Raw genomic sequence first — 27,746 nt, forward strand, 5'->3', positions numbered from 1 at the left:
CTTAAGACAGCTAGCTGAAGCTCAAAATGACTCTTCCCTGATGTTAATAATTTTGAAGGTGCATAAGAAGCAGGGAAGTGCACCAGGCAAGACCCAGCTCCTCTGAGCAGTAGTGAGATTGATGGACCCTGAGTTATCCCCAATTTCCAAGATGATGTGTATGGGGAAGTGGTTTATGCCTTGTAGATGAGTCCCAGCTGCTAAAAGCATTGTCACCTTGAAATCTGGGCATAGAATATCAGGGTTGGAAGGGACCTCAGGAGGTTATCTAGTCCAACCCCCTGCTCAAAGCAGGACCAATCCCCAATTAAATCATCCCAGCCAGGGCTTTGTCAAGCCTGACCTTAAAAACTTCTAAGGAAGATTCTACCACCTCCCTAGGTAATGCATTCCAGTGTTTCACCACCCTCCTAGTGAAGAAGTTTTTTCCTAATATCCAACCTAAACCTCCCGCACTGCAACTTGAGACCATTACTCCTTGTCCTGTCCTCTTCTACCACTGAGAATAGTCTAGAACCATCCTCTCTGGAACCACCTCTCAGGTAGTTGAAAGCAGCTATCAAATCCCCTCTCATTCTTCTCTTCTGCAGACTAAACAATCCCAGTTCCCTCAGCCTCTCCTCATAAGTCATGTGTTCCAGACCCCTAATCATTTTTGTTGCCCTTCGCTGGACACTCTCCAATTTATCCACATCCTTCTTGTAGTGTGGGGCCCAAAACTGGACACAGTACTCCAGATGAGGCCTCACCAATGTCGAATAGAGGGGAACGATCACGTCCCTCGATCTGCTCGCTATGCCCCTACTTATACATCCCAAAATGCCATTGGCCTTCTTGGCAACAAGGGCACACTGCTGCCTCATACCCAGCTTCTCGTCCACTGTCACCCCTAGGTCCTTTTCCGCAGAACTGCTGCCTAGCCATTCGGTCCCTAGTCTGTAGCTGTGCATTGGATTCTTCCGTCCTAAGTGCAGGACCCTGCACTTATCCTTATTGAACCTCATCCGATTCAAAGGAGTTTAATAGAGTGTGCTTGACCTGATTTCTGTAGTACTCTGGTGGGTTTTTTTAAATCGTGAGCCTTTTTAAAATGTGTTTTGTCTGTTGCTGTGCCAAAACCTACAACCAGGTGAAGCTGCCTGGATACAAAGCACTGCCAAACACACAGGGAAATGATAAACCACCTCTTTCTAATCTGTCTTTTCAACTCATTTGTTACTATAAGCAGCTAAAAACTTTCCCTTGGTGGAGGTAAGGGGACTCCAGTATATACTTAGCTGCAGCATGTGTGTAATCCCATCTCTCTTAAGTACTCTGCTGAATCTGGGCCATAAATCCAGCTTGTTTGACTTGCTTTCATTTATCCGTTCATTTATCCTCTCTTGTTTTGCTGTGCTGGTGCCTAAACTAAAAGAACTGGAGCCTTCCATCACGTATGCAACACTAGAAGGCAGTTCAGGATGAATCTGCTCTAGCAATTGAGCCATCTAATCTTTCTCCGTGACAATTGTTTGCAATTCCCATTAAGACGAAATTTAAGTACTCACTATAATGGGAGGAGCCCCTGTCCCTAAATTACAAGGGAAAGCGAAAGCCCTTCAGTGGCTCTAGAAGAGTCTGGAGTGTTCATTAGAAGGAGAAGTGAACAAATGGTTTAAGGGTAAGTCAACATGTTCAATTGAAGGGTAAGTTTGAGGGGAAGGTCGGTAGGAGATATATTAGTAGGTGGGAGGGTCTCTTTATGCTAACTAGAGGGGAGAGAGGACTGTACTTGCTTGGCTGGTGCACTTGCAGCTTCATGTTTATTTAAGTCCTCAGCATGGATATTGGCAAAGTCTGGTCTGCTCTGTACGACTGTGGCCAGGCTTAACAACATTATTAGCCTCTAGTGCACACGGCTCCTCCACTCACCTTTACTGTAACCACCCCAAATGCACCTCCGTACCACTTGTTAGCCTTCCTGTGCACAACTCGGAGCATGTGGCCCTAGCCTATGTTCTCTTACTGATGCAGTGCTGGTGTAGAGGAGAGGTGCTTGCAAAGGCCGTGTGTGTCCTCCTGGTGCCACCCCTCGTTGGGCCTGATCGCTGCTGGTGCCAGAATGCTGTCAAGCTGCCCACAGCACAGAATCAGGTAGGCCTACAATCAGCTAGGCTTGTTCCCAGCCCCCCAACCAGTGGTAAAGAACACAGCAATCATGCAAGATACAACCCTGTGGAAACAACAGATTGGAATAGGTGTTCAGAGCGGGGATCTGCCTGGGAAGGGCCCAGAGGGATGTTATCCTGCTAGGCAACACCAGAGGAGCCGTAAGATTAGGCACAAAACAAGAATAGAACTATCAGCAATAATATTAACTACCTCTGCCCCCCATACACACCTGATAGAACAACTTCTCAAACTCAGCTGCAATTATTTAATACGACTAGGAGAAGGGCAGTAAGTACAAGCCACTCCCTTCCATAAGGTCCTTTCCCCTTGACCTCAGGGCAGTCGCTTCCTACCAGGTCTATTGAGCAGCTTCCTTTCGGCAGTCTGATCTGCCCCTTGCCGTCTGTAGGGGTGGAGTAACCACGCTGCCACAGTTCTTATCTCCTGTTCAGATTTTAACATGTTCTGGATCTCGGAACGGTTCAGTAATACAAATAGCTCCTCGCTACTGCACTTGGCGGATCAAAGGAATCCCGCATAGCTACAGACAAGATGCCATGTCCAAATCCCTTTGAAGCATCACTCCTTTCCTGGAGTGGGTTCTACGCCAGCCACACTTACTGCTTCTACTCAGCTGGATGCTCCAGATCTGGCTCCAGATCTCCCACCCAGCTGCAGCATGGTCCCTGCAGTTCAGCATGATACACTCAGCGCGGAGATTGCATCAGGGGAACTCATGAGGCAAAAAATGGTGACCATATTCAGCAGGGATAGTATGCCAATGTTTGGAGGCCTGGGTACAAGACCCCTGTAGCTGCTATTTGTATTACAATAGTGGCTGGATGTCCTACTGAGATCAGGGTCCTATTGTACAGCTCCTAACACAAACATAGTGAGAGATCATTCCTGTTCAGAAGAGCTCGCAGTCTGAACAGACAAGGCAAAGAATAGGTGGGAGGGGAAATGGAGGCCCCAGATCATCCCAGGTTATTTAGGTTCTCAACTTCAGTGGAAGTTAGGAACCTAAATACCTGTGAGCATTGGGGCAGGAGAGCTGGAATGATTTGGCAGCAGATCCAGGTACAGAACTCAGATCTCTTTACACCCCAGTTCAGCACCCTACCAACTGGACCGCACTGTCTCTGGTCTTGGAACCTATCCAGATGTCTAGTCTGATTCACAATCACTGGGAATTCAGATTTCATGTTTGCTCCAATTTAACTAATATTTAAGCATGAACCTTGTGTCGTCATCTACACCAGTGCAAAGTAGGTATAAAATGCAACCAAATGGAATTAGAGGGTTTTAATGCCCACTTCACGCTGGTGTAAATGACATGAAGACATGCAGGGCAATGGAGAATCCAGTCCCATACGTCTTTTCACCTCTCTTCATAAGACAGTCCCTCCAACCCCTTCATGACTCTTAATTCCCTTCAGTCTTTCTATGTCTCTAGGTGCTCAGAAGTGAATGCAGTTTTCTAGGCGGTATTTAATCAGGGTCATTCAGAGAGGGCTCCTCACTGGTACAATACTAATCATGAGAATCCAAGAAAACAAAAAACAAAAACTCTTTCCTTGCAAGAATGCATCCCTTGGTGGTATTGTTTGGCAAGGAAGCGTACTCTACTCAAGACAAGAAAGAATGGAAGTTAATCACTTAAGTGGATGTCACTCCCTGATTCTAAATGTTTGATAGTATCTTAATGCTTACTTGGGGTCAGAGAGAGCTTACGCTTTTGATGACAGATTTCCAGCATCCACTAGAACCTCACTACTCCCTGCTGCACTCCTTACACAGCTTGTAATTCACCTTCCCAAAACAGTGGTCTCTCCTTGCCTCTCAAAGATTCAACAGCAGCGTGTTGCTATTGAATCTCATTCCCCACTACATTTCTAACACACTAACTCTGCTGCGTTCAGGTACCGAGGCCTAGATCCTCAAAGGTATGAGGCTCCCAACTTTCACTGAAATGAATTGAAGTAAGGAGCTTAAATATCTTTGAAGATCTGGGCCCATGTTACTAAGACCTTGTTGTTTCAGTACGTACCACGTTACGTTCACCAGTACGTTATGAAGTATCAGTGAGACTACTTGTGTGCAAAGTTACTGACATGTGCATGTATTTGCAGGACTGGGCCTTCAATCAACAATAATATTGCCATGAAACTCAACAAAAAAAAGCCCGGTTTAGGGATTTGAACATACCCCTAACATGCAGTGTTAGGATTCCAAATGTTATAGCAATTGTACTAAGGCAGGAAGATCTGAAAGTGGCATTGATTCAGTTTTGCTGTCTGTCCTGAGTAAAATGTACAAAAGTCACACACAACTTAAAGGGGTGAGAATTAATCTGCATGACACCCGCCCTGGGTCAGCCCCCCCAAAAGAAAGGAGTACAGTATAAAACCCTAGATAGAGTTACCCAAATGAATGTGACTGTTCCCCATTATGAATTCAGTGATTTTACTGCAAAGCTCCCCATGCTTAAGAAACCGCAGAGGTGATTTCTCAAGTGTCTCATTCATCCATCCATGCTCCTGCTCTTACAAGCTTTGTTAGCTGCAGCATGAACTGTAACATACCCCTTGCTAATAAAAATGTTTGTAATTCAGCTGTTCTGTTAGATCACTAACTCACGACCAAACAGCATTTTCACAATCTATTTCCACATTTTACATTCCAGCTCAACAGTGTTAACCGGGGGCCTAAGAGGTTAGGCAACATGTCAAAATAAATAATGCAATTATTCTATATGTCTTTCCATAGAGGAGACATGAACAACTGCGAGCTGATGTTATCCAGCCAATCCTTTGATTATTTAAAGGAGTCCCTCAGGGAAGTTGAAGAGAAAGTAAGTTTCTAGTTCTCATGGTTGTAGAGAAAAGCCTGTGGAAACATGAACCCTAAAAGCTGAAAAACCACAAGGGCAACAAAAAGGCCCCCCATTTTATTATTTTTAAAATCTCTTGATTGTGATGTTTATCTCATGATTGTGGGGGCCTGACTCCCTATATCCGAGTGCTTGGGAATAATGCTGGTGATGCTGGATGGGTCTGTCTGGACCCTGAAGAAGGGTGCTTTTAAAATTGAGTTAGTTCAATGGAGTTAGCCTTGTGGGGCAGCCACACAGCCAGCTGACACAGTTGTAAAGGTGTTAAATTGTGTCCACATGGGTGCGAAAGGAGATTTCCAATCATGTGAAGGTAACTCCGTTAAGCTAACTCAATTTTAAAGAGCACTTTTTTCTTTTGTGGGGACGGGGCCAAGGAGGTTGTTGTAGCTGAGCTACCGGAATGTCATTTAAGTCTTCGCACAAAATATTTTCGAACATGAAATCAACACGTCGAAGGGTTGACTCACCTCTGGCGTGCCTCCTTGTGGCTGGGTGTGGAGGAGGAGACTCTTCCTCTCCGGCACCCTCTGCTGACAGTTGTTTCTGGATCTGTGGTGGCCTGCCTCTTTTTGCGACTCAGCACTCTAGCCAGGTCCCGTTTTAGTTCCACGCCCCTTTCAGGGTACTCCACTCAAGTTCCAGTTTCTTCAACCCCTTTCCTGGGGTTAACGAAGACCCACAGGGTCCTCGCCTGGGATCTTCTATGTAGATCGCTCAAAGAAAGCTCAAGTACTTCTAGTCCCACTCAACTAACTCCCAGGACTTAATCAACCCCTGTTTCGGGCTAAGCATGGGGAAAAAACGCTCATTTTTTGGACTCCCTCGGTCTGTCAACACTGTACTAAACTCTCTTTCAGGCCTACCACCGTGAAACTCACCATCTCCTGTTGCCCTGTCTCTAGGGGCCTTCCCTGACACCCTCAGCTTCTCAGGCTTCCTTTCCCAGTCCCATGCCCTCCTTCCTCAAAGCTTCTTGCTGGGCCTCAGCCTAATGGCTGCAAAGTTCTTTCTTGCTCTTATTTCAGAGCATGGCCTCCCAGACTGCCTCCAGGCTCAGCCATCTCTAGTTCTGGCTCCAGGCCTCCCAGGCTTCTCTCGACCTTTAGCCCATGAGAGGAAACTACCAGCTGGTCTCCTGCCTGGACTTCTTTTCTCCCTGCGCTCCTTCTTTTATAAAGACCCCACTCTCCACCAGCTGGGTGTGATCACCGGTTTTGCCTAACACCCCTCCAGGTGCTGCCCAAGGGCCTAATTGGGCTCAGGCTTTTGTTAGCCCAGGCTAAACTATTGTGGGGTTGATGCATCCAATCACACTCCAGCACATAGCTAATCTCCCCAGCACCGCTTTAGGCCCGTTCATTTTGGGCCCAATCCAAAGCCCAGGGAAGCCTGATTTAGACGCCCTTTGGCTCAGGACCTCGAGGCAGAGTCCAGTATTCCAGTTCTGCAGCTTTTCCCACTTTTACAGTTGCAAACCCATATAGCCACCCGCTCTGTCTCTGGATAATCATTCTCCAGCTGGTCTTAAATAAGAGTTGGCGCTAAAACCAAGCCTCCCTGCAGCTGCCCGGCAGAGCTGACTGGTTAACGTCTCCATTGGAGAAGGGGGACAGAGAGAGCTCAGCTTGGTATAACAGGACACAAGAGGACGATAGCTATGATAAGGTTTATTTCAAATATTCCATCAGCAGTTAAATCATACAAAATGGCCCAAGCTTGTAGGCAGAGCTGCTGGAATTTCACACTGATTCTTAGAAGCTGAAAACACTGGTTGCCCTTTAGAAGCTGTCTTTTATTTTTACTAGTAGGGGCAGGTATTGCTTGTACCTAAGGGCCTGGTCCAAAATCCATTGAAGTCAATGGAAAGGCTCCCGTTGACTTCCCTGCTGTGTTGGCTCAGAACCCGGCCGAGGAATGCTGCTAGAACTTGTAATATCTTGCCGAAAAAGGAACAGCACCTAGCGCTGGAAAGAAGTGGGGCTGGCACTGCAGAGCACTGAGACTAGTGCAGCTGTGGGCCTAGCATGGGAGAGAGGGTCCCTTGCAGAGCACTTGTGAGAAATAGAGATATTTTCCATGGTAGATACAGCCCGTCTTTTGGAAACAAACGGTTGCAGCCTCGTTACATTCACAGATCAGCTTCTGGCAGAGGGTTTTCTCACCTGAAAAATAAACCAGCAGGGACTCATGAGAACAGTACAGTAGAGCTCAGGGCAATTACCTTGAATCAACTGCTGTAGCATATGCAGATCCTCTCATCGCATGCCTGAGTACTGCAGCCAAGCCACTGCATGTGTGGGAAAGTCACTTGGGGCCAATCCAAAGCCCATTGTAGTCCATGGGAACCTTTCTATGGACTGCAGTGGGTTTTGGCTCGGCCCCTTGCCTACCAGTCCTACTGCTGCTTTACAGAGGTTTCTGTGATAACAACCTAGATGGTGCATAGAGCCTCTTCCCAAACAGGAAGCTCACGAATCCATAACTAGGTGCAGGGGGCCTGCGGTGAACGTCTCTCTCTGGTTTATGTTTATTTGGAAAATGCCGCTGTTGAGAAGATTGGAACGATACGAGCCGGTCTCGAGCACCCCACTTTGTGCTGGCTGCAAAGCAGCTGGGCACACGCCATGTTGAGGAACGTGCTCAGTTCCTTTCTTGCACAGAGGATGAAATTCACCCTGGTGCAGAAGGCTGGCACATATCCTACGCATCAGCTAAGTCTCATGCAAGACCTTAAAATAGCTTAAGCAGTACCTAGCCCTCATACTGGAGCCCTGCACAGAGGGGAATTTCACCCCAGCACACTTGGAGCACAAAGTTGGCATTTAGATTCTGCTCCCTGTCCCGGATTCCTATGCACCCAGCGACGACTGAATTTCCTGGGTGAGTGCCTCCTGGCAATAGACAATAGCCAGAAATCATGCGGCATGTGACACAGCTAGGGAGAGTGCAGACTCCCTGTTTGCCAACTTCTCCGAATTGCTCTAGAAAATATATTCCCTTTGGTGCAGCAGGGCCCTGGGACTGTACTCAGCTCAGGGTGAAATTCACCCCAGGGCATGGGGTCATCAAAACGCCTTTGCTCCTCTTCAGTTTTTAAAATAAGGCATAAGCGGGGCTGAAATCGTGTGGAGGCCCTTGTCCTGACCCCTCTCTGTGGGGTGAGTTTCACCCATAGGGAAGCTTGTCTTGCTTAACCAGTCACCTGAATAATAATCGCAACCAGGATTTGTACAGCCTGCTCCCTATTTCAAGCACATTCCACTTGTTAACCAGTTAAATAGCATTTTCCAGCCTGCTAGTCTACAGGAGGAGTGGGGCCCAGAGACCGCCTGTCTCTACGGAGAGCAAACCCATTCCATTCATGCCTTGGTCTCTACATTCTCACTTACCGCAGCCTATGTTGCCCCACGACTAAGAATAGAATTCCAATTTGGGATCACAGCCACGTACCAACAACTTCTTCTAGCAGCAGATGGGAGCATAACAGCACCTGGTGTGAACAGAGTCAGCATTAGTCCAGCGCTGGGGGGATGGCAGGAAAAACATGATTAGTTGTTATTTGAATTACAGTAGCACACCGGGTCCCTGAATGAGATCAGAGCGCCTGATGAGGGAGTAGAAACACAGCAAGACCAAGGCTTGCCCCAAAGGGCTCACAATCTACAGTACATCTTCCTAGCAGAATATCGTAGCTGTTTTCATTTAGGGCCCCCAGGGAAAGTGGAGTGAAACACATGCCCTTACCATTCCCCTTCTGCAGAGCTACAACAAAGGGGATGATTAAATGCAGCTCATTGTTTGCCTCCCAACAATGCAGCATTTGCTTTGATCGATTTCCTGTTTCTCTGCTGTAACTAAGGTCTCCTGGCTGAGTCATTGCTCAGTGTTCTCAGGAGAGATTTGATCTCTAGTTGGAGGCCTATGCTTTGTTAGGCATGCTGGCCTGATCAGTGCAGACAGCAGATCAGGTAGTGTTGCAAGAGCTCATGGGCATGCTGGAGGGGGGGGCCTCCTTGAGCAATCCGCATCACCTTGAGCATCCGCAACTGTAGTTGTGAAAAAGCCCAATAGAGACTTGAGGATGTGCGTTGACTACAGGTGCCTTAACTCACAGACAGTTCAAACTAGCTAGCAGCTTCCTCTCAGATCAGATACACTCAAATGAATAAAATGTCAGGAGTAAAATACGTGAGTAGTTTTGATTTGGCATCTGGATACCATTAGATTAAAGTGGCAGCTGAGGACTGAGAACAAACTGCCTTTGTGACATGCTTTGGGTTGTTTCAATTCTTCAGAACGCCCTTCGGACTCATGAACGCACCAGGGGCATTTCAGAGGCTGGTGACTGGCCTTATCCAAGCTTTGAGAGCTGAAGACATCCTCCCATACTTAGATGACTTCATTTGGTCCCACAAAACATGGGTGGGACATCTGGTAGGCGTGGGATGGGTCTTAGAGCTTCTTACGGAGCCAGGGTTTAAATTTGTACTAAACAAGTATCAGTTAGTGAGGAGTCACATCACCTTGCTTGGGCATAGTCAGCGGAGACCAACAAGACTGGGCTACGAAGACACCTTTTGTTGTCTTTGCATATAACACCTGCTGGCACTCAACTATCCATTACTCGCCTTATGAGATTATTTTTGGACTCCACAAACCTATGCTTCCCTCAGACTTGATATTCACCTACATAGCTCAGAGACAAGGTGGAGTCTTATATCAATGACAGCATTCCTGAAGGTGGACGAACAAGTGAGCCAGAAGCAGGTTTTGGAGCCAATCACCCCTTGTGGTTCCTTGATTCCCTTGAAATGCCCCTTTTCTCTGAGTTCCTAGCATGCCACTGGGCTTTGAAGGTAAATGCCAGTAGTTAAACAATGCACACTGACAGAATAGTTACTCCTCGGGGTGGGGGGGTCAGCCCACTCTGACTGATTGCTACTGAACTAAATCATCTTCATCATCATCATGATCTTTTGTGGGTATCTACCAAGCATCTTAAAGCTCTTCATAATAGTGGACATGCAGTTACCTCATTTTACCTGTGGACAGATTGAAGGACTGAAAGGTTAAGTGACACAATTCCTTGGTAGTAGAACCCAGCTCTCCTCATTCCCAGTCCTGTGCTCTGACCACTTGTCCAGGTTGCTGCCCTCAGTAACAAATCAAGGGCCATGCTGATGATTCCAGTTCTGGAGGGGAGGAGGGCAGCATGGGCACTGAACAATGGTAGCACTTCCCAGTGCCCTTACCAGTCGATCTCCTTTATTGACTCTAGGGATACTCCCTGTCCACAGTAGCATCCCTAACCACGGTAATACAGAATGGTGTTTTGCCCAGTCGCCCACCAAGTCTCGTCTTCAAGCAGAGTCAGGTTACTGCATGCCGAGGAAAGGACTGCAACCAAAGAGCTGGGGATAATTAAACTGTGTCTAAAGGGACATCGGGGAAATACACCCCCTGCCTCTCATGTTAGTTCTACTGCATCCCACTCCTGGCTCTCTGATCATTCTGTAGGCAGGGCCTGAATTACCTAATGAGTGTGGGGAGCTCTATCCCCTCAGAACGCAGGGCTGTAATCAGGAATCTCACCCACAGCTCCCCCATACCCCTCCTATGGACTGCTGGGTCCTTGCATCATCGACTCAGGGTAGTACCCACTCGCCCCCTCCTTTCCACACCAGCTAGTCCAGCAACGCAGTGTCCTCCGCAGAATGCAGGGAGTGCCAGAGATGAGAACCATTTCCTAACCTGGTGCAGATAAAGTTAATTGTGCCTAAAACTGGTGCCCTGGTTGTGTTGCACTCTGTACGTACACAGCATCTTCCCTGGACAGCTCCCAAGCTCAGGAGACAGGACAGACACAGGGGGAACCAGAGGCACAGACGGTCCGTGGCAGAGTCAGCCATAGAACCCAGTTCTCTGGGGCTCCAGCCCAGGGCCCCGTCCACTAGACCAGCCGTGAGCATACTTTCCCAGCCACGCCCGCCCCTTACCATTCGCAGCATTCGTGGCACTTGCCCACCCGATACTTGTAATCTGACGTAAACCCTTACTTCTGTGCTGCTGCTGGAGAGCGGCAGCTGCCGGCCGGGGCGTTCTTGTTATTTGCAGGGCGGGAGGACTATGGTTTTTCAATCTCACTCCTGTCCCGCCATGCAATACCCAATCTATTTTTATCCCACTCCTGCTATTATGGCAGCAGGTCCTGCAGCACGCACAGGATCCCAGTTTCTTTGCACCACCCCCCCTCCCCACGAACCTCTTGCACCCCCATCCCCCTCCAGTTTGCACACCATTTCACTAGATTACTTTGTCTCAAGCAAACCATTAGGCTTTTTATGACAGCAGCTTCTAGGCAATGTCAGAGTTTACGGGAATATCAGGAGAGTTAAAACCATGCCCCAGGCTTGGGTATTTACTTACAGCACAGGAAAAGTAAAGTGATGCCAGGCAAATGCTTCATTTCAATTGGGAGAGGTTAGAGAAGAAAATAACCGTCCAGCCAGGGAAAGCGGTAAACATTAAAGAGAGCCTAGCATGCAGTGCCAAGTACTAACCGTACCTTTATTGCTGTTGGTTACATGGCCATTCCATAGCTCCACTCCTCCTTATTAAACTAAAGAAAGAAAGGAGGTACAAATATTTACAATTCTCACCAATATGTATTTGTTAGGCAGCAGTGTGTCTGGGATTCCTGGACACTGTTGCCATAGGGGTTTAGGCCCAGATCCACAAAGGTAGTTTGGCACCTAACTCGCATAGAAGCCCTTTGAGGAGTTGAGCCTTCGTGTTTTTGCCGTGGGTCTAATGGGGCGTGAGAGCTGCATTGTGAAATGCAAAACTACCCCACAGTCAAAGTTTTCCCCACATTTTGAGTCTCAACAATGGGCCTGTTTTTTCACAGAACGTTTTGCAAAATAGGTTTCATTGTCTTTCTAGGTTCAGTGTGTGTGACTTTGTGACTAAAAATGAGTTCCCATGGATCCGATTTTCAAACCTCAGTGCCTGAGTTTTGCATGCAAAATATTCCTGTGCCAAAGCATAAGGCAGCATGCCAAAGCATGCACTGAGGTTCCCAAAATAGGCATTAATGCCTCCAGCGTGCGTCCTTATGAACACAAACACAGGAACCTTTCGCATTTCCCAGCCCCCTGTTCTGTACATGCAATTCCACCTTTGCAGGAGTATGTGTCGCTTTGCTGTAGCTAGAGATACTGCTGATGGGAAGGCAGAAAGGACACAGGAGCTTTTGTTCCCAGAACGTTTTTCTGCTGGTTTGGGGGAAATATTCAGCAGTATCTTCTCTTTGTACCTGCCCTAGGTAAAAACTGAGTCATGCTTTGTGTGTGGCCTCACCCATCCTTGCCTGAGGCACTTCCACAGAAGAGGGCTGATGCCAGGTATAGAAATCAGTCAGCCCTATGCTTTCCACTCCAGAGGTCTCTTGGCTCCAGTGGTTCCCGACAATGCTTGCAACTGAGGGTAAGAGTGGGCCAGGTCATGGCCCGGAGGGCTGCTTTGTGATTAGTATTGCACTAGTCTTCACAGCAACACCCAACCAGAGCAGTGCCCCATTGTGCTGCACAAACCCTGCTCTAAAAAAAACCTTTGGGGGGGGAATTGGTTCAACAGACTGTCCTGTGCTGCAGAATAAGGTGTTCTGCTCACTTTTATTTAGAAGCAAAGGAAAGGGAACAGCATGGTAACTAAAGTGAAGGAAATGAATCTGTAACCAGAATATTAAACAATGGGGAGCTTATGCCAGCAATCCTAGGAGAATCCCAGTTCAACCAAATGGTCCGTAGTCACCATGTTTAGTACTGTAGTATTATATATATCCCAGTAGCACTTCTGGGACAAAACTGAGATCAAAGCCCTATCATGCTAGGTGCTGTACAAACACATAGGAAGAGACAGTCCCTTACACTCTACAGACACAGGCAAAGAAAGGACTATTATCCCCATGTTACAGAGGGGCAAACTGAGGCATAGAGCGATTATAGCCCAGATTCATAAAGGTACTTAGGCACCTAAGTCCCATGGGTTCCAATGGGAGTTAGGTGCCTAAGTGCCTTTTAAAATCTGCACTTGGTCAAGGTCACACAGGAAGTCAGTGCCAGAGCCAGGAATTGAACCCAACCCAGTATCTCAACCATCCTTCTTATATTGGCGACCAGCCATCTGACGTGGTTCTCTTCCGGTCTGGTCTGCTCTAGTGACCCACTTTAAGGTAGAGCTGCTGGACTATTTAAAAGCAGTTCCCTGGAATTTCTCTTGTCCTCTGTAGCAAAGCACTCAGAGGTCACAGTCCATTCTACAGTCCCGCTCCTGGCTCACTGGTCCTGGGGAAACAGCATGTGCAAACTCTTGTCAGCTGGGCAGTCAGTAAAATAATGGGCTGGGGACAGGGTGGCCCCTAGCACCTGGGTGTGAATCCTGTGCACTTGCTGTCTCGGTAGCGAACGTAGCGGCTGTTGAACGTCTTCAGGTTCCTTTCCAGGCAGAGAGTCGTGCTCTTGTCACAATCACAGACCTGTTCTTCGCACCAGCTCCCCAAAGCTGCCAAGACAGAGAGAGAGATGCGCACGGTTTTCATGGGACAATCGCAGCGACGAGGAGGACGGGGACTAATTCTCAGGGCCTGACTTCCCACTGGCCCTGTGGAGTCACTTACACTCGGGCAGTGTGAGTGCAAAGTGGGTATGAAGCACTGCTACAGGCATCCTCACTCACACTGGTGGTAGGTTACATTGGATTGGATGAGATCTTAAAAAGTGAGCTCCTCACACCCCCATACAGTCAACTGCATGGACCCCAATTTACCTCCATCAGCTGGATGAGGGGCCAAAGTCACTGGGTCAGAAGCTGAACCAGGGCTTTCAAAGAATCAAGGTGTTGCAACTCCAATACTTATGGGCCATTAATGCACTTCTTTGGTCCATGACACAAGGGGAGACAGCCAGAGTCCTTCCACGGACCCTGGTGCTACCCTCCCCTTCGAACCCTTCTCTTCTGGATCAATGATAAGGCCAAGGAGGAGGCCGAGCGAGAAAAGCAAAGAGCCAAACCAGTGTGCTGATTAGAGAGTAGAAGCAAAGCACATCCCAACCTGACCACGGGGAGAGAACTCACCACACAGGATGTCTCCGTCTTTGTAGGTGTAACTATATCGCTGTCTGTTCCCATAACATCCATTAGCTTTTAGCCTTTCGTAACAGCAGTGATGAGCTCGGCAGCACCTCCGGGGAGAAGGAAGAGCAGAGGCACACGTCAAAGGTCTGCTTACAATGAAAGAGTCTATCATCCAGTATAGACGATCTTGTCTATGCAAGCATTTTTCACTAGGAGGGTGGTGAAGCACTGGAATGGGTTACCTAGGGAGGTGGTTGAATCTCCTTCCCGAGAGGTTTTTAAGGTCAGGATTGACAAAGCCCTGGCTGGGATGATTTAGTTGGGGACTGGTCCTGCTTTGAGCAGGGAGTTGGACTAGATGACCTCCTGAGGCCCCTTCCAACCCTGATATTCTATGGCCATTGCTTAAGCATTTGTTGGATTTACTGTACATATCCAAGACATTCCCACTAATGCATGTATTTGTTCATGTCTGAATCAGGGCCATATCTAACCATAACTAAGGATCGGAAATGCTGTGGTAGAAATTGAGCTTTCTGCAGAAGGCAGTGAGCATCTTAAGAGACTTTCCATCCAGTTGATCTCCTGCAAAGGACCCTTGATAGTAAACTCTGCTGCACTTTATAGGGATATTTAAGCATTTGACCAGTCCCATGGGAATTACAGTGCTGCTTGAGGAATGATATATTTAAAAAAAAAAAAAATCTAGTAGCAATTTACCAATCTGTCGCATCCTTCGGTTCCCCTCTGCCATCAGACCCGCAGTAGCAGCCGTACCCATAATAACTTAGGATGGCACTTTTTCTCGTGGCTTGATTAATCATCTTTCGAAACTCCAGAAGACTCCCCTGTGCCCCAGACAGACCTGCAAACCAGCAAGAGCACTAGGAAGGCTGGTTTCCTCTAAAGGAAAGATCACTTCCCCGTCTCCTGTTGTTAATGCACATGGGGAGCACACTGCATTGATGAAAGAACATGGAGCTGAATCCTTGGGGTTAGCATGTGGCTTTAATGCCACAGCCCTGTGGTAGGGGGCGCTGTGGTGGTGCACTGCTCTACACGGGGCACCAGACAGCTTGTGCCCTCTACTGGTGTGTTCCTTGCAAAGGGGATGCACAATGATCATTCCAGCCTTTAGACCGGCATAGACGCTTCCCACAGTTGCACTGCTCTTGCTCTGGGGACCGGCACAGGAGGACGCAGGGCCAGGACACCAACTCCTCCCTGCCCCCTTTCTCCAGCTCATTCTCCTGTGGGAGAGAAGGAATGCACAGCCCTTCCCCGGAGCACAGGGACTTGTATTGCAAGAGGCCCCTGTGCAGCAATGCTAGGGGCAAGGGGAACACCTTAACCGCTCCCCTGCAGTTACACAGCTGTGTGGGGCCATGCACAAGCTGGGGCCTGAGGCTTTAATATGCCTCACTTGGGTAAAGCTCTCAGTGACCTCAGTGCGGGCCTCGCCCAGTTAAGGGCTGAGTAAACCCGACATCCAGACCCCATGCTGCGGCCGGGTGCACAAAGCACTGAGCCTCACTTGCACTGCCCTGAGGCTGGGGATTCTGCTCTGAGGGGGGCCTGCTGGATACAGAGCAGAGGCGATCGCATAATTAGCGTCGACTAGGGAGTCACTAGTTTGCTGTACTCACTGCAGGCGATCAGCAAGATGACTGCAAAGAGATTCCTCATCTTTGTGCAGGACCTGGGAGAGGAAACACCCGGATCTTCCACTCAGGCAAACAACTCAGTAGTATCGATCTCTGGATCTGCTCCAGTCAGCAGGCAGGCTTCGGATAGCTGGCTGCTGCTGAGAGGATAGAGGGGCAAGTCCGAACTTCTGAGCACGAACCCACTCATTGCAATGAGTCAAAGCCCTGTACAGGATGCTACTGTTTGTAGTGATCTAGCTCAATCAGTGTATCTACCTGAGCTGGAAATTATACCTCCAGCTGCAGTGTAGACATGCTTTAGTGAACCCCGAGGTCCCAAAGCCAGTCTCAGCTGCAGTGAAGGGTGGGAAGTCTGTCCCAAGTACAGAGAACTAGTTGTACAGAGAACTATGGTTACCAGTTAGAAGGAATAACCCACAATGACACACAAGCAGAAGCTACAACTTGTCAGAATGGGCATCAGCTGCTTGATCCCATAATGCAAGAAAAAGATCAGTAAATAATATCTATCTCACCAATCACCATAATACCTAACCACTTCCCAGGTAAATGAATTAGTGTAGCAAGGTCCCTACTAGAGGGCAGTCTCTTTTGTAAAGCACTCACCTCCTCTGGGCTTGGGAAAAGCTTGGCAGCTGGAGTAACACCTGATGTGTGCTAGCCACTGGTTGCCCTTATATTCTCCACTCTGTCCCTCCCACTGCTACCCCAGCTAGGTGGATCTTGTTCTCCAAGGTCCATTATCCAGGATGATCCAGATGAGTGGTGAGGTCTGTAATAGAAGGCGTCGCCCATTTCCCTCTTTCCTCTGGGTCTGAAGGACTCTTCCATTGTATTTAAGCCAGGATGAGCGATCATGCTGAAGACCCCCAGTAGAGACTCCAGTCTCTGTCTGGCAATTTCACATTGCTCCTTTCTGAACACTTCCACTGTGCTAGGAACTCACAGGCTGGAGTTTCACACCTGTTTGGCAGAGTCTCTGAATTCTGATGCCAGTTTGGCAAGAAACTATTCCCCCCCCCGCCCCCACCCCGAACAATGAAGAATGATCACGGCCCCACTGAAGTTACCGGGAGTTTTGCCATTGACGTAAATGGGGTCAAGATTTCACCCCGTGTCTTTAAGAGTGAGATCGTGCTGGATTGTCCGAGGGAACAACACCTGAAAAGGACCAGAATCATGGCTACGCAATGGAAGTTTGGCCTGCGTGAGGACTGCAGGTTTATGTTTAACCACAGCTAAATGGTGGTGGTGGTGCTACAACCATAGGCCAAGATGTGAAGGGATTAACACAGCAAAAATACCCTCCCACTGCAGTTTGTACAGCACCAAGCGCAGGACGGTCCTGGGCCTAGCTCCTCCGAGGTATTTAGGTTCCTAACTCTCATTGATTTCAGTGGGAGGTAGGTGTTGAAATACTTTAAGGCGCCGAGCCTCGATCCATGACTAGTGCTCCTAGGTGTTACAATAATCCAGAACTAACTACTCATACGAGATTCTTCACATTGACATGGAGTTATTGTCAACCTTTTCATGCCCAAATTCGGAAAGGGTTTTCATCATCCGTTCCCACGGCTATTCCAACTGCTGATTTGTTCTGCTGAGTGCGCTAAATCAAGGGGCACACAGCAATGGAGCCCCACAGGCCGGGGTGGAAATTCCTATCTTAATTGACAATAGGCAGCCCAGGTGCACAGACAGTAAAGAGCGTGCAAACAACCTGTGGTCAGAGGAATTGAGACAGTCACAATAGTTCAAGTCAGTATGTAGGTGCCAACAGCTGTAAGATCCAGAACAACCACCTGTCCCCTGTCCCTTATGTCCTGATTTATCTCCATTACACTTCAGGGGAGCTGTGAGGGATTAGCAGCGCCTTCATATTGAGTTCCACAGGTCACTCAGCTCCAGCGAGTCTCAACAATGCTTGTAACTTGAGGCTAAGGATGGATTTCAAGCTGGGGTTGTTGTAGTAACTGGATGGAAATAATCTACTTTTAATGCACTTTGGGACAAATTCACCTGCTAAAATCCCATTGATGGCAGTGAGACCTGGATCTGGGTTCATGGACTGGGCAGAACTGTCTGGCTGAAGGTTCCTGGAGGAGTGGAGGTTGTAGATGATTTGAGCTGTTTGGATCAGATCCAGATTTTTCTGCATCAGCTATCGAGCAGATATCATTTAAAAAAAACAACAAAACACTGCTTAACCTTTAGTCCTGCACTATATGTACTGTGTGTGTGAGCTGCATTGTCTACTATATAATATAAGCTCCGTGAAACAGATATGACGTCAGCCTTTACGTCTGTGCACTGCGGAGCACGCTGGTGGCTTTCAATAATTAAATGATAATAAGGGCATAAGCATGTGTCACCCTACTGCAGGATATGTTGCCGGGGGAGAACCCAGTCACTCCTATCCTTTCTGTCCCACGGGGCTCTTTGCTTCAGTGCTTGAGAACAATGCTTGGGTTTGAAGGTAAAACTAGATGAGGTCCAAGTGTTCGCACTTTCATTGCACCGAGAGGGGGAGCACTTCTCTTGCCTCCACCAGGCACGCTGAACATGGAAACTATGGAGGAAGGGCCTCCAAGGAAGAGAACCTGGTTAAGGTGACATGACAGAGTGCCCAGGACTTCTCTTGTGATGGTTAAAGGGTAAAAAGAGAGTGGTGCCTTTTGGAATGGGATGTGATCATTTGAGAGCATCCCCTTAGCAGCCTCTTCCCAACATGGGTCCTATGGTGCCCCTGGTGTTATCTAAAGCTGTTCTTCCAGCATGAACACCCAGGTGGGGACAGGACAGGCAGTCATACCAGCTACTCTCCCTGTGGGTGAAGCCTTCCTGAGATCCAGGAAGGGTGCAATGTACACCTCTCTTGTGCCAGAACTCACTGAACTCCTTTAAGACAGGAGGGTGATGGAACCCAGGGAAAACTAGACAATCATTTCCAGCCAATCGGCCATGGGAAGTGTACCTACCTGCATCCCCCTTACAGGGCTGGTTGGCTGGGAGATGGGGGCAGCGTTATGGTTTGCAGTTGAACCTCCGGTGAAAAGGGAGACCCCTGTTCAAATCCTCTCTCCCCTGCTGGTGGAGAGGGAGAGACATTGAACCTGGGTCTCCCCCATCCCAAGTAAGAGCATTAACCACGGGACAGAGGCACCAACATCTCCTTCTGCAACCAGATTTTGAGTGGGCCTCAAGCTGGTAGGTGACCTCTGAGCTTGCCTACTAGATTGGGCCCTGCATGCAACTTAGGTGGAGAAATGCCTGTTTTCCAGGTATGAATGGCTCTGACGCTTAGATGGAAGATAGATGCCTGGATGCCTAGGGGGGTTAGGCACCCAAATGCCTCTGTGGATTGGGGCCTTAGCCTCTTTGTGTCTGCTTCTCATCTGTGAAATAGGGAAAGTGGCTTTAAGCTCACAAGGGGTATTGTGAGGATGAATCCATTAAAGACGATGAGGCGCTCAGATACTATGATGCTGGGCCCAGAGATGTACCTAAGCTAAGCCGGCAGCATGGAGCTCTGTTCATATTGACTTGCAGGTTCTGGGCTTTAGCCAGTAGCCGTGGTGTGATTTTTTTCACCCTAAACAAAGAGAAGTGATAAAAATGGGTCTAAACCAAAGACCTAGATCTGACCCACCCCAGCTGTGGGATCTGAATCAGAACGCTACAGCAAACCCCATTACCTAAAGTGGACTGAACCACACTCCTGGATCACGAATTTTGGGAGTGAAATTTGACTCAGGATCTGAACATTGTGGCTCAGAACCATCAGGGGACTTATGAATATTTTAACTTGCAACCACGCTAAAGGGGTAGCTCCTTCCAGCTTTCTCACTCATGCCAAAGGGTGAATCGTTCGGTTCGGTCGAACGCCCCTGAGTCACAACCCGGAGAAGAACATGGTTATACTCTTCCGTTTTATTCGGAAGCAGCCCAAAGCAAATCTGCACTGAAGCAAGAGCAAAGGAAATGGACTTTTCTCTATGTTCATTTATGCACTTAGGTCCTGATCCAAAGACTATTGAAGAGAATGGAGAGACTCCTCCTAGCACCCATCATAACTTAACCATGGCAGAGGACATGTGCCAGTTCTCTCTAGTATTTTTTATCAAAAACGGGACACGTGTTGCTTTCTCCCTCTAAAGAATTTCTCTTCTGACCCTGTGTATCGTGAAGCAGTTAAGGCAGATCGGGTCTCTTATTTTATTTTACTTTATTGTTAGTTAAGAGCAGTTCCTTGGATTCTGCCTCACAGTAGCCTAGGGAGGGAGCTGTCAAGAACCACTGGATAGGAAGCAATTCCCAATCCAAGGTCAAGCACTTGATTGCTTAACAGTGAGGAAATGCTGAATGCATGACATTGTAACCACGGCATTGTGACCACGGAGCAACTCCAGCATCACCTCACAGCAGGGTGGTAAAGTAACCGGGCAGGGAGGGGTACCTCCCAAGCCAGTTGTTCACACAAAACCAGCTCCAAGCAGTTAGCATTGTACAACCCAGGAGAAAAGACAAACGACGGGCAATGCAGGCTAACGGGAAAACATTAAGACATCCCTGTCTAGAATTTCCATACCTAAATAACCATGAGGCACCGTGCCAGGAGAAAGAAAGGGAAAAAAAACTGGGGGGGGAAATGCCTTTTAAAGAGGAGGCTTGAAACTGCAGTTTTCATCCAGAAACTGAGGGCCAACCTCTAACGGGAAGCCCTCCGTGAAATGCTGGATCCCCTCTATAAAAGGAGGCGCACTGGGAGACCATTCGGAGGCAATAGGTAACTTAGATTAGAAAAGTTTCAGAGTAACAGCTGTGTTAGTCTGTATTCACAAAAAGAAAAGGAGTACTTGTGGCACCTTAGAGACTAACCAATTTATTTGAGCATTAGATTAGAAAAGGGACTTAGACTCATAGACTATCAGAGTTGGAAGGGACCTCAGGAGATCATCTAGTCCAACCCCCTGCTCAAAGCAGGGCCAATCCCCAATTTTTTTTTTGCCCCAGATCCCTAAATGGCCCCCTCAAAGATTGAACTCACAACCCTGGGTTTAGCAGGCCAATGCTCAAACCACTGAGCTATCCCTCCCCACCTTAGCAGGCCAATGCTCAAACCACTGAGCTATCCCTCCCCACCTTAATCTGCTCTAGAAGTGCAACACCTGAAGTTGTGTCTGCAGATTTATTTTCTGTGTAATGTTTGGTGTTGCTTTTCATCACGAGCTCATCTTCAAAGCTGTGATTTTTTTTCTATTAAATAAACTTTTTGTTTTCATTTTGTACCCCAAGCAGGTCTCTGGGGGTGCAAACTATGTGGAGCATAGGCACCAAAATGAGCTTGAGAGGGCTGTTGTGGCACCTTCGGGGGTGATGAACCAGAAGGGAAAGGTCCAACCAAGCGTCTGGTAGTTACAGAACTTGGGGGGGGGGGGATGGATTTGGGGAGAGTTGGGGTAGTAAGGGCTGTTGGAGTCACTGTGCAAGGAGTAACTAGGTGAGTGGAAGCCAGGGTGAGACCCTTTACGCTTGTCAGCTGGCTATTGGTGTCAGGGCTCTGAGCCCTAGACGCACGGCATTCAGGCACCCAAGTTTCAAGGCAGGTGGTGACAGAACCTCTAACTGGTGTGGGGGATCCCCAAAACACCACATCCCAATCCTAAACAGCAGCAAAGGAGAGCGTGGCATGGAGCTGGAGTGGGGGTGCATGCAACAGAAGATATAGACACCTTCATAGCCCACCCTGTCCTCGGCTAGCTGCAAACAAGGATGCTCCCCCAGCTGCTCTAACAAGGGTCTGTAATGGATGGTCAGGAGGCTGGAAGCATGCCCCCCCCCTTGGGCAATACCCCCTATATGAGCACCTGGCAAGGGAGTGCCACCGGATCCGCAACACTAGCTCTATGCCACCAGAGGAGTCTCTAACTGTATGGCAATCCTCACCTAGCTGGCTGCACCAGCAACGCAAGGCACCACAGAATCCGACCCTCAGGTTCTACTCTCACCCTAGTGCTATCCCGGGACAACTGCCCTGACTTCAATGGAGTTACATGGCATCTCCTCCAGTGTTAACGAGATCAGAATCAGGCCCAGGATAATTAGCACGTGTTAGAGGGTTTGCAAAATTACGGCACTTACTGCAGGAGAACAGCACAGCCAATGCCAAGAGAAGCCTCATCTTCCTCTAGTCAGGACCTGGAAGAAAAAACAAATCCACCCTGATCGTCTGTTCAAGGGGTTTTCTCGCAGGCTTTAGAAAACAGGCTACTCCATATGGCCCAGTGGAATGCTTTGTGAGGCATACGGCCCAATGCTGGAACGCTTTGTCCGGCAAACTCCCACAGCTGAATGGGCCTTTTAGTGGAGTAAGGGACTTGTTGTTAACAAGAGAAAGAGAAGCAAGTATAAGCAGGGTCTGAATGAACTCTCCCCTGACAGCTAGCTGGGAGGGGGAGACACATCAGGAGCAAACTATTTACATGAACACACCTACTCTGCTTAGCTATCCAGCAGATAGAGTGGTGTTGCTCAAAGTGATCAACTTTGGCTGGTGTTGGGTCACAAATCACTTTAGTGCTGAATGCAGGGGTAGTGAAATGCTGTTATCAATGTCATTGTCTTTATTCTATGAATAAAGGGGAGCAGAACTGTGCTTAACCTATACCAAATGAGGGGGTCACCCTTAGCTGAAAGGACCTTATTAAGCCAGGGGCTCCAATGCCAGACCCCTGTAAAAGTAAGAGGGGAGGGGACAGGTGTCCCAGCCAGAAGGTGTGGACTCTCCCTAAGGGTCCCCGGCCTGGTTTAACCTGTTTCTCTCCACTGTTGTTCAAAGATAGCGCTAAACAGGCTCAATTAGGAGCCTTTGTTATTTTAAGTAGCAAAAGAGTCCTGTGGCACCTTGTAGACTAAGTGGTGACAAAGTGGGTATTCACCCATGAAAGCTTATGCTCCAATACGTCTGTTAGTCTATAAGGTGTCACAGGACTCTTTGCCGATTTTACAGATCCAGACTAACACAGCTACCCCTCTGATACTTTTGTTATTTTAAGTACTTTAATGAGAACTGAAATCACTTGTGGTGGGACAGTGTTTCTGCCCAGCCAGCTAAAAGCTGAAAATAACAGACTGACATGCAGACCTCACAGCAGAGAGACAGGTGGCCGCAGAAGGTAACTGACAGTTGGCGAGCAGGAGTGGCCAGTGGAGATGAACCATTGCTGGCAGGGCGGCCAACCAGAGCAAGTGCTCAGATGGCGGAAGAAGCAAGGTGCATTCTTCCCCAGGTGGGAGGTGAACTCACACAGCTGTACCTCTGAACCCTGGGTCCTCACTGCCAAAGGACAACATCTGTGAGTGGGGTGTGATGAGGGAGCAGCGGGGGGCACGGAAAAGGAACTCTTGGTTGTAGAACTCAAGAACATGAGGCAGAAGACTCTGCCCCACGCACTCTGGGGTGGGCGTCCTGTTCACAGTTTTATGATTATGAATCCTGTTTGTGGCATTTTCCCTAATTAATGTCAGGCGACTTCCCTCCTTTCATTAAAAGTTTCTTTTCTACACTCAGACTCTGTGTTTGCAAGAGGGGAAGGATTGCCTCTCAGAGGCACCCCGGGGCAGTGTGTAATTTTCCCAGGTTACTGGGTCAGGGCTCAAGCCAGTTCTGTGTTGTATTGTTGAAGAGGAACCCCTAGATATTGAACTCGGCCCTGGCAGAAGGGTTACACAGGTTTTACCAATGGTTCCACTGCTGGGCACAAGACCCCTTGTTAACAGGGGTGGAGGCCCTTTGAAAACAGATACTATATAAAATACACAAGGACTAAGCAACTGTAATTAGCCAGTTACCCATACTGCGTTTCTCATGAATTTGCATGGTTAAAGTGTGGTCTCAGGAACTGTTGTAAGTTTATACATTAATCCAAAGAGAGCGTACAGTGAAATCAGTACTTACTGAGAGTAAAATATACATGGTCATATGATAGAGGTCACATGGCCTTCATAGAGTTCAAATGAATGAATTTAATACAGGGGGCCATATCCTTAGCTGGTGTATATCAGTGCAACTCCACTGAAGTCAATGGAGCAATGCTGATTGAGGATCTGGCTCCGGGTGTTAAAATATAACAACAAGACATCAAACCACAATAAATCTAGGATGAAGCTTGTTAGTGACACACAACTACACATAATGGACCAAGGCCCAGATCCTCACCCCATTGAAATCAGTGGCAAAACTTCCCTCGAGTTCAACAGAATCAAGACATGCCATAGGTGCTGGAACTCGGGGTGCGGTCACACCCTGTGGCTTGAAGTGGTTTCCATCATATAGAAGGTTTACAGTTTGGTTCAATGGCTCTCAGCGCCCCCCACTATACAAATTGTTCCAGCACCCTGCATGGCACCATATAACTAAGTTATTTACAAACTTTGTAACTCACACATTTAACTTAGACTACGCAAATGGCCACTTGGCTGAAAAGAAATGTCCGTATAAAAGTTCTTGTTACTTGTCAAATGGAGGTACTGTAGGTCATCAGTGGCCTGTTTTAATGTGAGGTAGTATTCACAGATTTTAACACAAGAAGGGACCACTAGGATAATCTAGTTTGACCTCCTTCCCACTGAAGACCAGTGGACCTCAGCCAGTAGTATTATAAGACTTGTTCTACTAACACTGCTGTCTTTAAAATACTATTAACTCTGCCTTTTATCTATGATAAGTCTTAGTTTGTTACCTGTCCAGACAGTCCTCAGCAGCCAGCCTATGGATCCAGGGTATTGCTCCAAGACTTGTTGGCTATGGGGAAGCAGACTGATGATTAGGCTTATTTATTCCATTCTAATGGGGCGGGAGGTCCATGTTTCGCCATACTCTCTGGACTGTAATTTGATTGGTCAACATTGGTTTTTTGAAAATGGGACCAATCAGAGTAAGAGGTGGTGCTGCCTTTGCACATTCCAATCAGAGAAAACAGGGTCTTGCATTGACAATTCCACAGTTGTAATTACACACGGTTACTGTCGTTTTAGTACCAGAGCTGATAGATGTCTCAAGACTCTTACACTTAAAGCCTAAGTTCTGCTTTCAAAATTTCAAGGGTTTAGGTAACTGATGTCCACCTACCCCAAACTCCCTTGTTTTGCCATCCATGGCTCTGTGGGCTTTAAAAAGATTTCAGGGTGAAGTAACCTCTTTGATTAACTTTGCACAACCCCAAGTTCCTTCTCAGGTTGAAGTTTCCCGGTCAACAGCTTTATTGCCTTTCAGTAACATCCATTTGAAGTTCTCTGGTCTTAAAGGATCTCTCCTCATCCTCTGACCTGTTTCATGAGGGTCTTTAGTTCCAGAACATCTCTATATGATGCTGTGTTAAACAGCTCACCTTAGCTCTTCCCAACAATAACATTTCACTGCTCTGGTTAAATCACATCTCTCAGAAGGGAATCTCTTCTTTCACAAATTCCCCAGCAGTTCTTTTGCTTCACCCTATATTTCCCTAAAACTCTTTGTTTTGACCCCTCCAGCCTTGGTCTCCCATACTGATTTCACATCCTCCCTCCCCGCCTCCCACTGCTACTCCATCAACCTGTTTTTCTGTTGGCCTAATATGCAAATGGAGTTTCCTTTGTGTTGGTTTTATAGTGCTTAATCTGCATAAGAGACAGGGCAGATAGGGGACTCCATATCTCATTGTTTGGCGAAACTCCAGGACACAGATTCGAAACAGGATTCTAAACAGATTTTCGGTACATACATTCAACTTCTTGCATGACACCTATACATACACTGAACGCTGCTGCTGAGGACCAGCATGACAAACTTTTAGTTGATCCCTTACATGACATTCTTCATAGATAAATACTATGACAGCAACGTGTCAGGTGTAGTAAGTTTGTCAGGCCTGCTGACACAGAGTAGTGAACCACAGTGGCACAGAGAGAAATATAGAGGGAACCAGAAAGAAGGGGCCCTGGCATAGCCATCCATGAGAAGACAGCGTGGGAAGGAGTCCACTGGCTGGGGAATACACTGCGTGTAGGAGATGGGAGTTCCTATTCCCTCTCCCCCAGTCCCGTAATGCACGTTTGCCATCGCTCACCATCCATCTCCATGCTCCTCTCTCCACGCGTGGTGGCCTTTGCATTCAGTGTGCAATGGGGTGTGCTGTATCTATCTGAGCCAATAAATGCAGGTGTTAATTTGCTCCTGCTCAGTTAGCCTGAAGCACGGATGGAGCTGCCGCGCCTGTGTGAGTGAGAGTCTGGCCCTTCCGAAAATGCAAGATGAGTGGCCATGGCCTTGACTAGACCCCCCACCTCCCAAGGTCCGTCAGGCCTTTTGTGGTCACTGACACCCTCTTTTGCACTAAAGGATCCCATCCCAAACCTTTCTATCCACCTGAACTGCCAATTACTCCCATGCAGGCATCTGAAAAATCCTGGCCATAATCCGTGCCTCAGTTTCCCCTTCTTTAATTGGGGATAATGCTACTGAAAGGTGTTTTGAGATCTCGGTCTGGAAAGAGCTAGAGCAGTGCCAAGTTCTTTAATACCTAATTAAATGAATAGTTACTGCAGTGCAAGAGGTAATTTCTACCAGTTCCCCCGGTCTTCTCTCCTGGGACAGTGGATGACTGTGGGTTACGAGTGACTCAGTGCCAGTCTCACTGGGGTGTAGGCCACAGATCCCAGGAGCCTGATTCTCCTTTCGCTTACTGCCGTTTGATAGCAGGGTAACCGCACCAGCACTGATCCCCCCAACAGCCCTGCAGTTTGTGGCCACTGAATCTAACCACCAGAATTCTCCTCTTTTCCAATGATCTGGCAGAAAACCCAGTCTCTCCTCAGGTGAGTTGTTATGCTACTCTTCCATCTCACATGCTTTTTAATACTAAGCAACCTTCCCCCACCTCACCTAACCCACATACTCTAAATCTTTCAAGACCTGGCTAATACAAAGCTGCATGGTGGGGCACATATGCCTCTCTGGAGAAGTTTGTGAATTGTATTGAAACGAGGCATGAAACCACATGGCATCAGAGCAGCTGAGATTGGAAGTTTCAACTAGGAGGATGACACTGTCCAGCATTGCAAAAGGGGAACATATATGTAAATAAAGAAAGCAACTAAGGGACCTAATTTTACTGTTTTTACTGCAGTGGGATAAATTCTCCTACCATTTACCTGTATGTAAATACAAAATACTTCATCTCATTTACTCCAGATTTACCCTGGTGTAACAGAGGACAATTTGGCACAGTGTATCTCCACTGACTTCCAGGGAGTTACTCCTGATTTATAACATAATTAAACCAGAGCAGAATCAGGCTCATTAAGTCCCTAATTCATGACATGGTTGAAGGTGGATCATGCTGGCTATTCACAAACAGTTCTTGAGATTTCTACTCTGTCAAAAGCAGTAACGAAGTCGTGAAATCATTCCATTCACCAATCCAGGTCAGGCACATGACGGCTTTGTTTTTTTATTTCAATTTTTTAAAAAAAAATACAACAAAAAATATTGCTACATATAAATGGGATCAAAGTTATAAAATGATCCAAGCACAAACATTACGAAAATACATTAAGCAGTCCATGCAAAATTTTATATCTATAAATGTGTATATGTAATAAACAGACATTATAATAAAACAATCACATTTTGTTGCTTTTACCTTGTGCAAATAAAGAGTATGTTGATATGGCAGGTAAAGAATCTGTGCAACTTTTTAACACGTGGGCTTCTCATCCGCACAGTGCCTCTTTCTATAGAAGCGATAACCCTTCTTGTAGCTGCTTAAGTGTTTCTTCAAGCAGAGCACAAAGTCACCGTCACACTGGCAGCTCTCTCTTTTGCACTGGCTCCCCATGCCTGCCGACAAACAGTAACA

The 27,746-nt window shown here is 47.6% G+C and overlaps 2 protein-coding genes and 1 long non-coding RNA gene across 6 annotated transcripts in view; all 3 read right to left on the reverse strand.

Annotated features, from left to right (window-relative positions):
- Positions 1 to 7,075: 7,075 nt before the first annotated feature.
- LOC142069557 (uncharacterized) lies at positions 7,076 to 8,851 on the reverse strand. Its single transcript, XR_012665445.1, has 3 exons — positions 8,792 to 8,851; positions 8,437 to 8,537; positions 7,076 to 7,209 (listed from the first exon to the last, which is right to left on the reverse strand). It is a non-coding gene; the product is annotated as an uncharacterized LOC142069557 (long non-coding RNA).
- A 2,737-nt stretch (positions 8,852 to 11,588) lies between these two features.
- On the reverse strand, positions 11,589 to 27,544 carry LOC125624434 (basic phospholipase A2 homolog Gln49-PLA2-like). Of its 2 annotated transcripts, XM_075121155.1 has the most exons (7): positions 27,531 to 27,544; positions 24,591 to 24,652; positions 21,991 to 22,047; positions 15,829 to 15,986; positions 14,903 to 15,047; positions 14,183 to 14,289; positions 11,589 to 13,609 (listed from the first exon to the last, which is right to left on the reverse strand). In XM_075121155.1, exons 4-7 carry the CDS (start codon positions 15,866 to 15,868, stop codon positions 13,467 to 13,469), a joined length of 435 nt encoding a protein of 144 aa, XP_074977256.1. In that variant the 5' UTR covers positions 15,869 to 15,986; positions 21,991 to 22,047; positions 24,591 to 24,652; positions 27,531 to 27,544; the 3' UTR covers positions 11,589 to 13,466. The 2 variants fall into 2 exon arrangements, with proteins under 2 accessions (XP_074977256.1, XP_048681076.2); XM_048825119.2 differs by lacking the exons at positions 24,591 to 24,652; positions 27,531 to 27,544 and having other exon boundaries at positions 21,991 to 22,206.
- Positions 27,314 to 27,746, reverse strand: part of LOC125624433 (basic phospholipase A2 Sms-N6-like) — a 61,131-nt gene continuing 60,698 nt past the window's right edge. For all 3 annotated transcript variants that reach the window (XM_048825118.2, XM_075121153.1, XM_075121154.1), the window contains one exon: positions 27,314 to 27,727. In XM_048825118.2, the coding sequence (XP_048681075.1) occupies positions 27,585 to 27,727 (143 nt within the window). In that variant the 3' untranslated portion in view covers positions 27,314 to 27,584. The remainder of the gene's footprint in view (positions 27,728 to 27,746) is intronic.

The sequence above is a fragment of the Caretta caretta genome, chromosome 18, assembly GCF_965140235.1.
Source record: "Caretta caretta isolate rCarCar2 chromosome 18, rCarCar1.hap1, whole genome shotgun sequence".
In the NCBI taxonomy this organism is placed as follows: domain Eukaryota; kingdom Metazoa; phylum Chordata; order Testudines; family Cheloniidae; genus Caretta; species Caretta caretta.

Bases quoted from the DNA above. Each gene is read 5' to 3' on its own strand.
- LOC125624434 (XM_075121155.1), bottom strand. From the start codon at position 15,868: ATGAGGAATCTCTTTGCAGTCATCTTGCTGATCGCCTGCA. The intron at 14,290-14,902 runs GTAAATTGCTAC...TTCTCCCCGGAG, and splicing joins CCGAAGGATGCGACAGATTG to GTGCTGCCGAGCTCATCACT. The intron at 13,610-14,182 runs GTGAGTTCTCTC...CTGTCTTGGCAG, and splicing joins AGACGGAGACATCCTGTGTG to CTTTGGGGAGCTGGTGCGAA.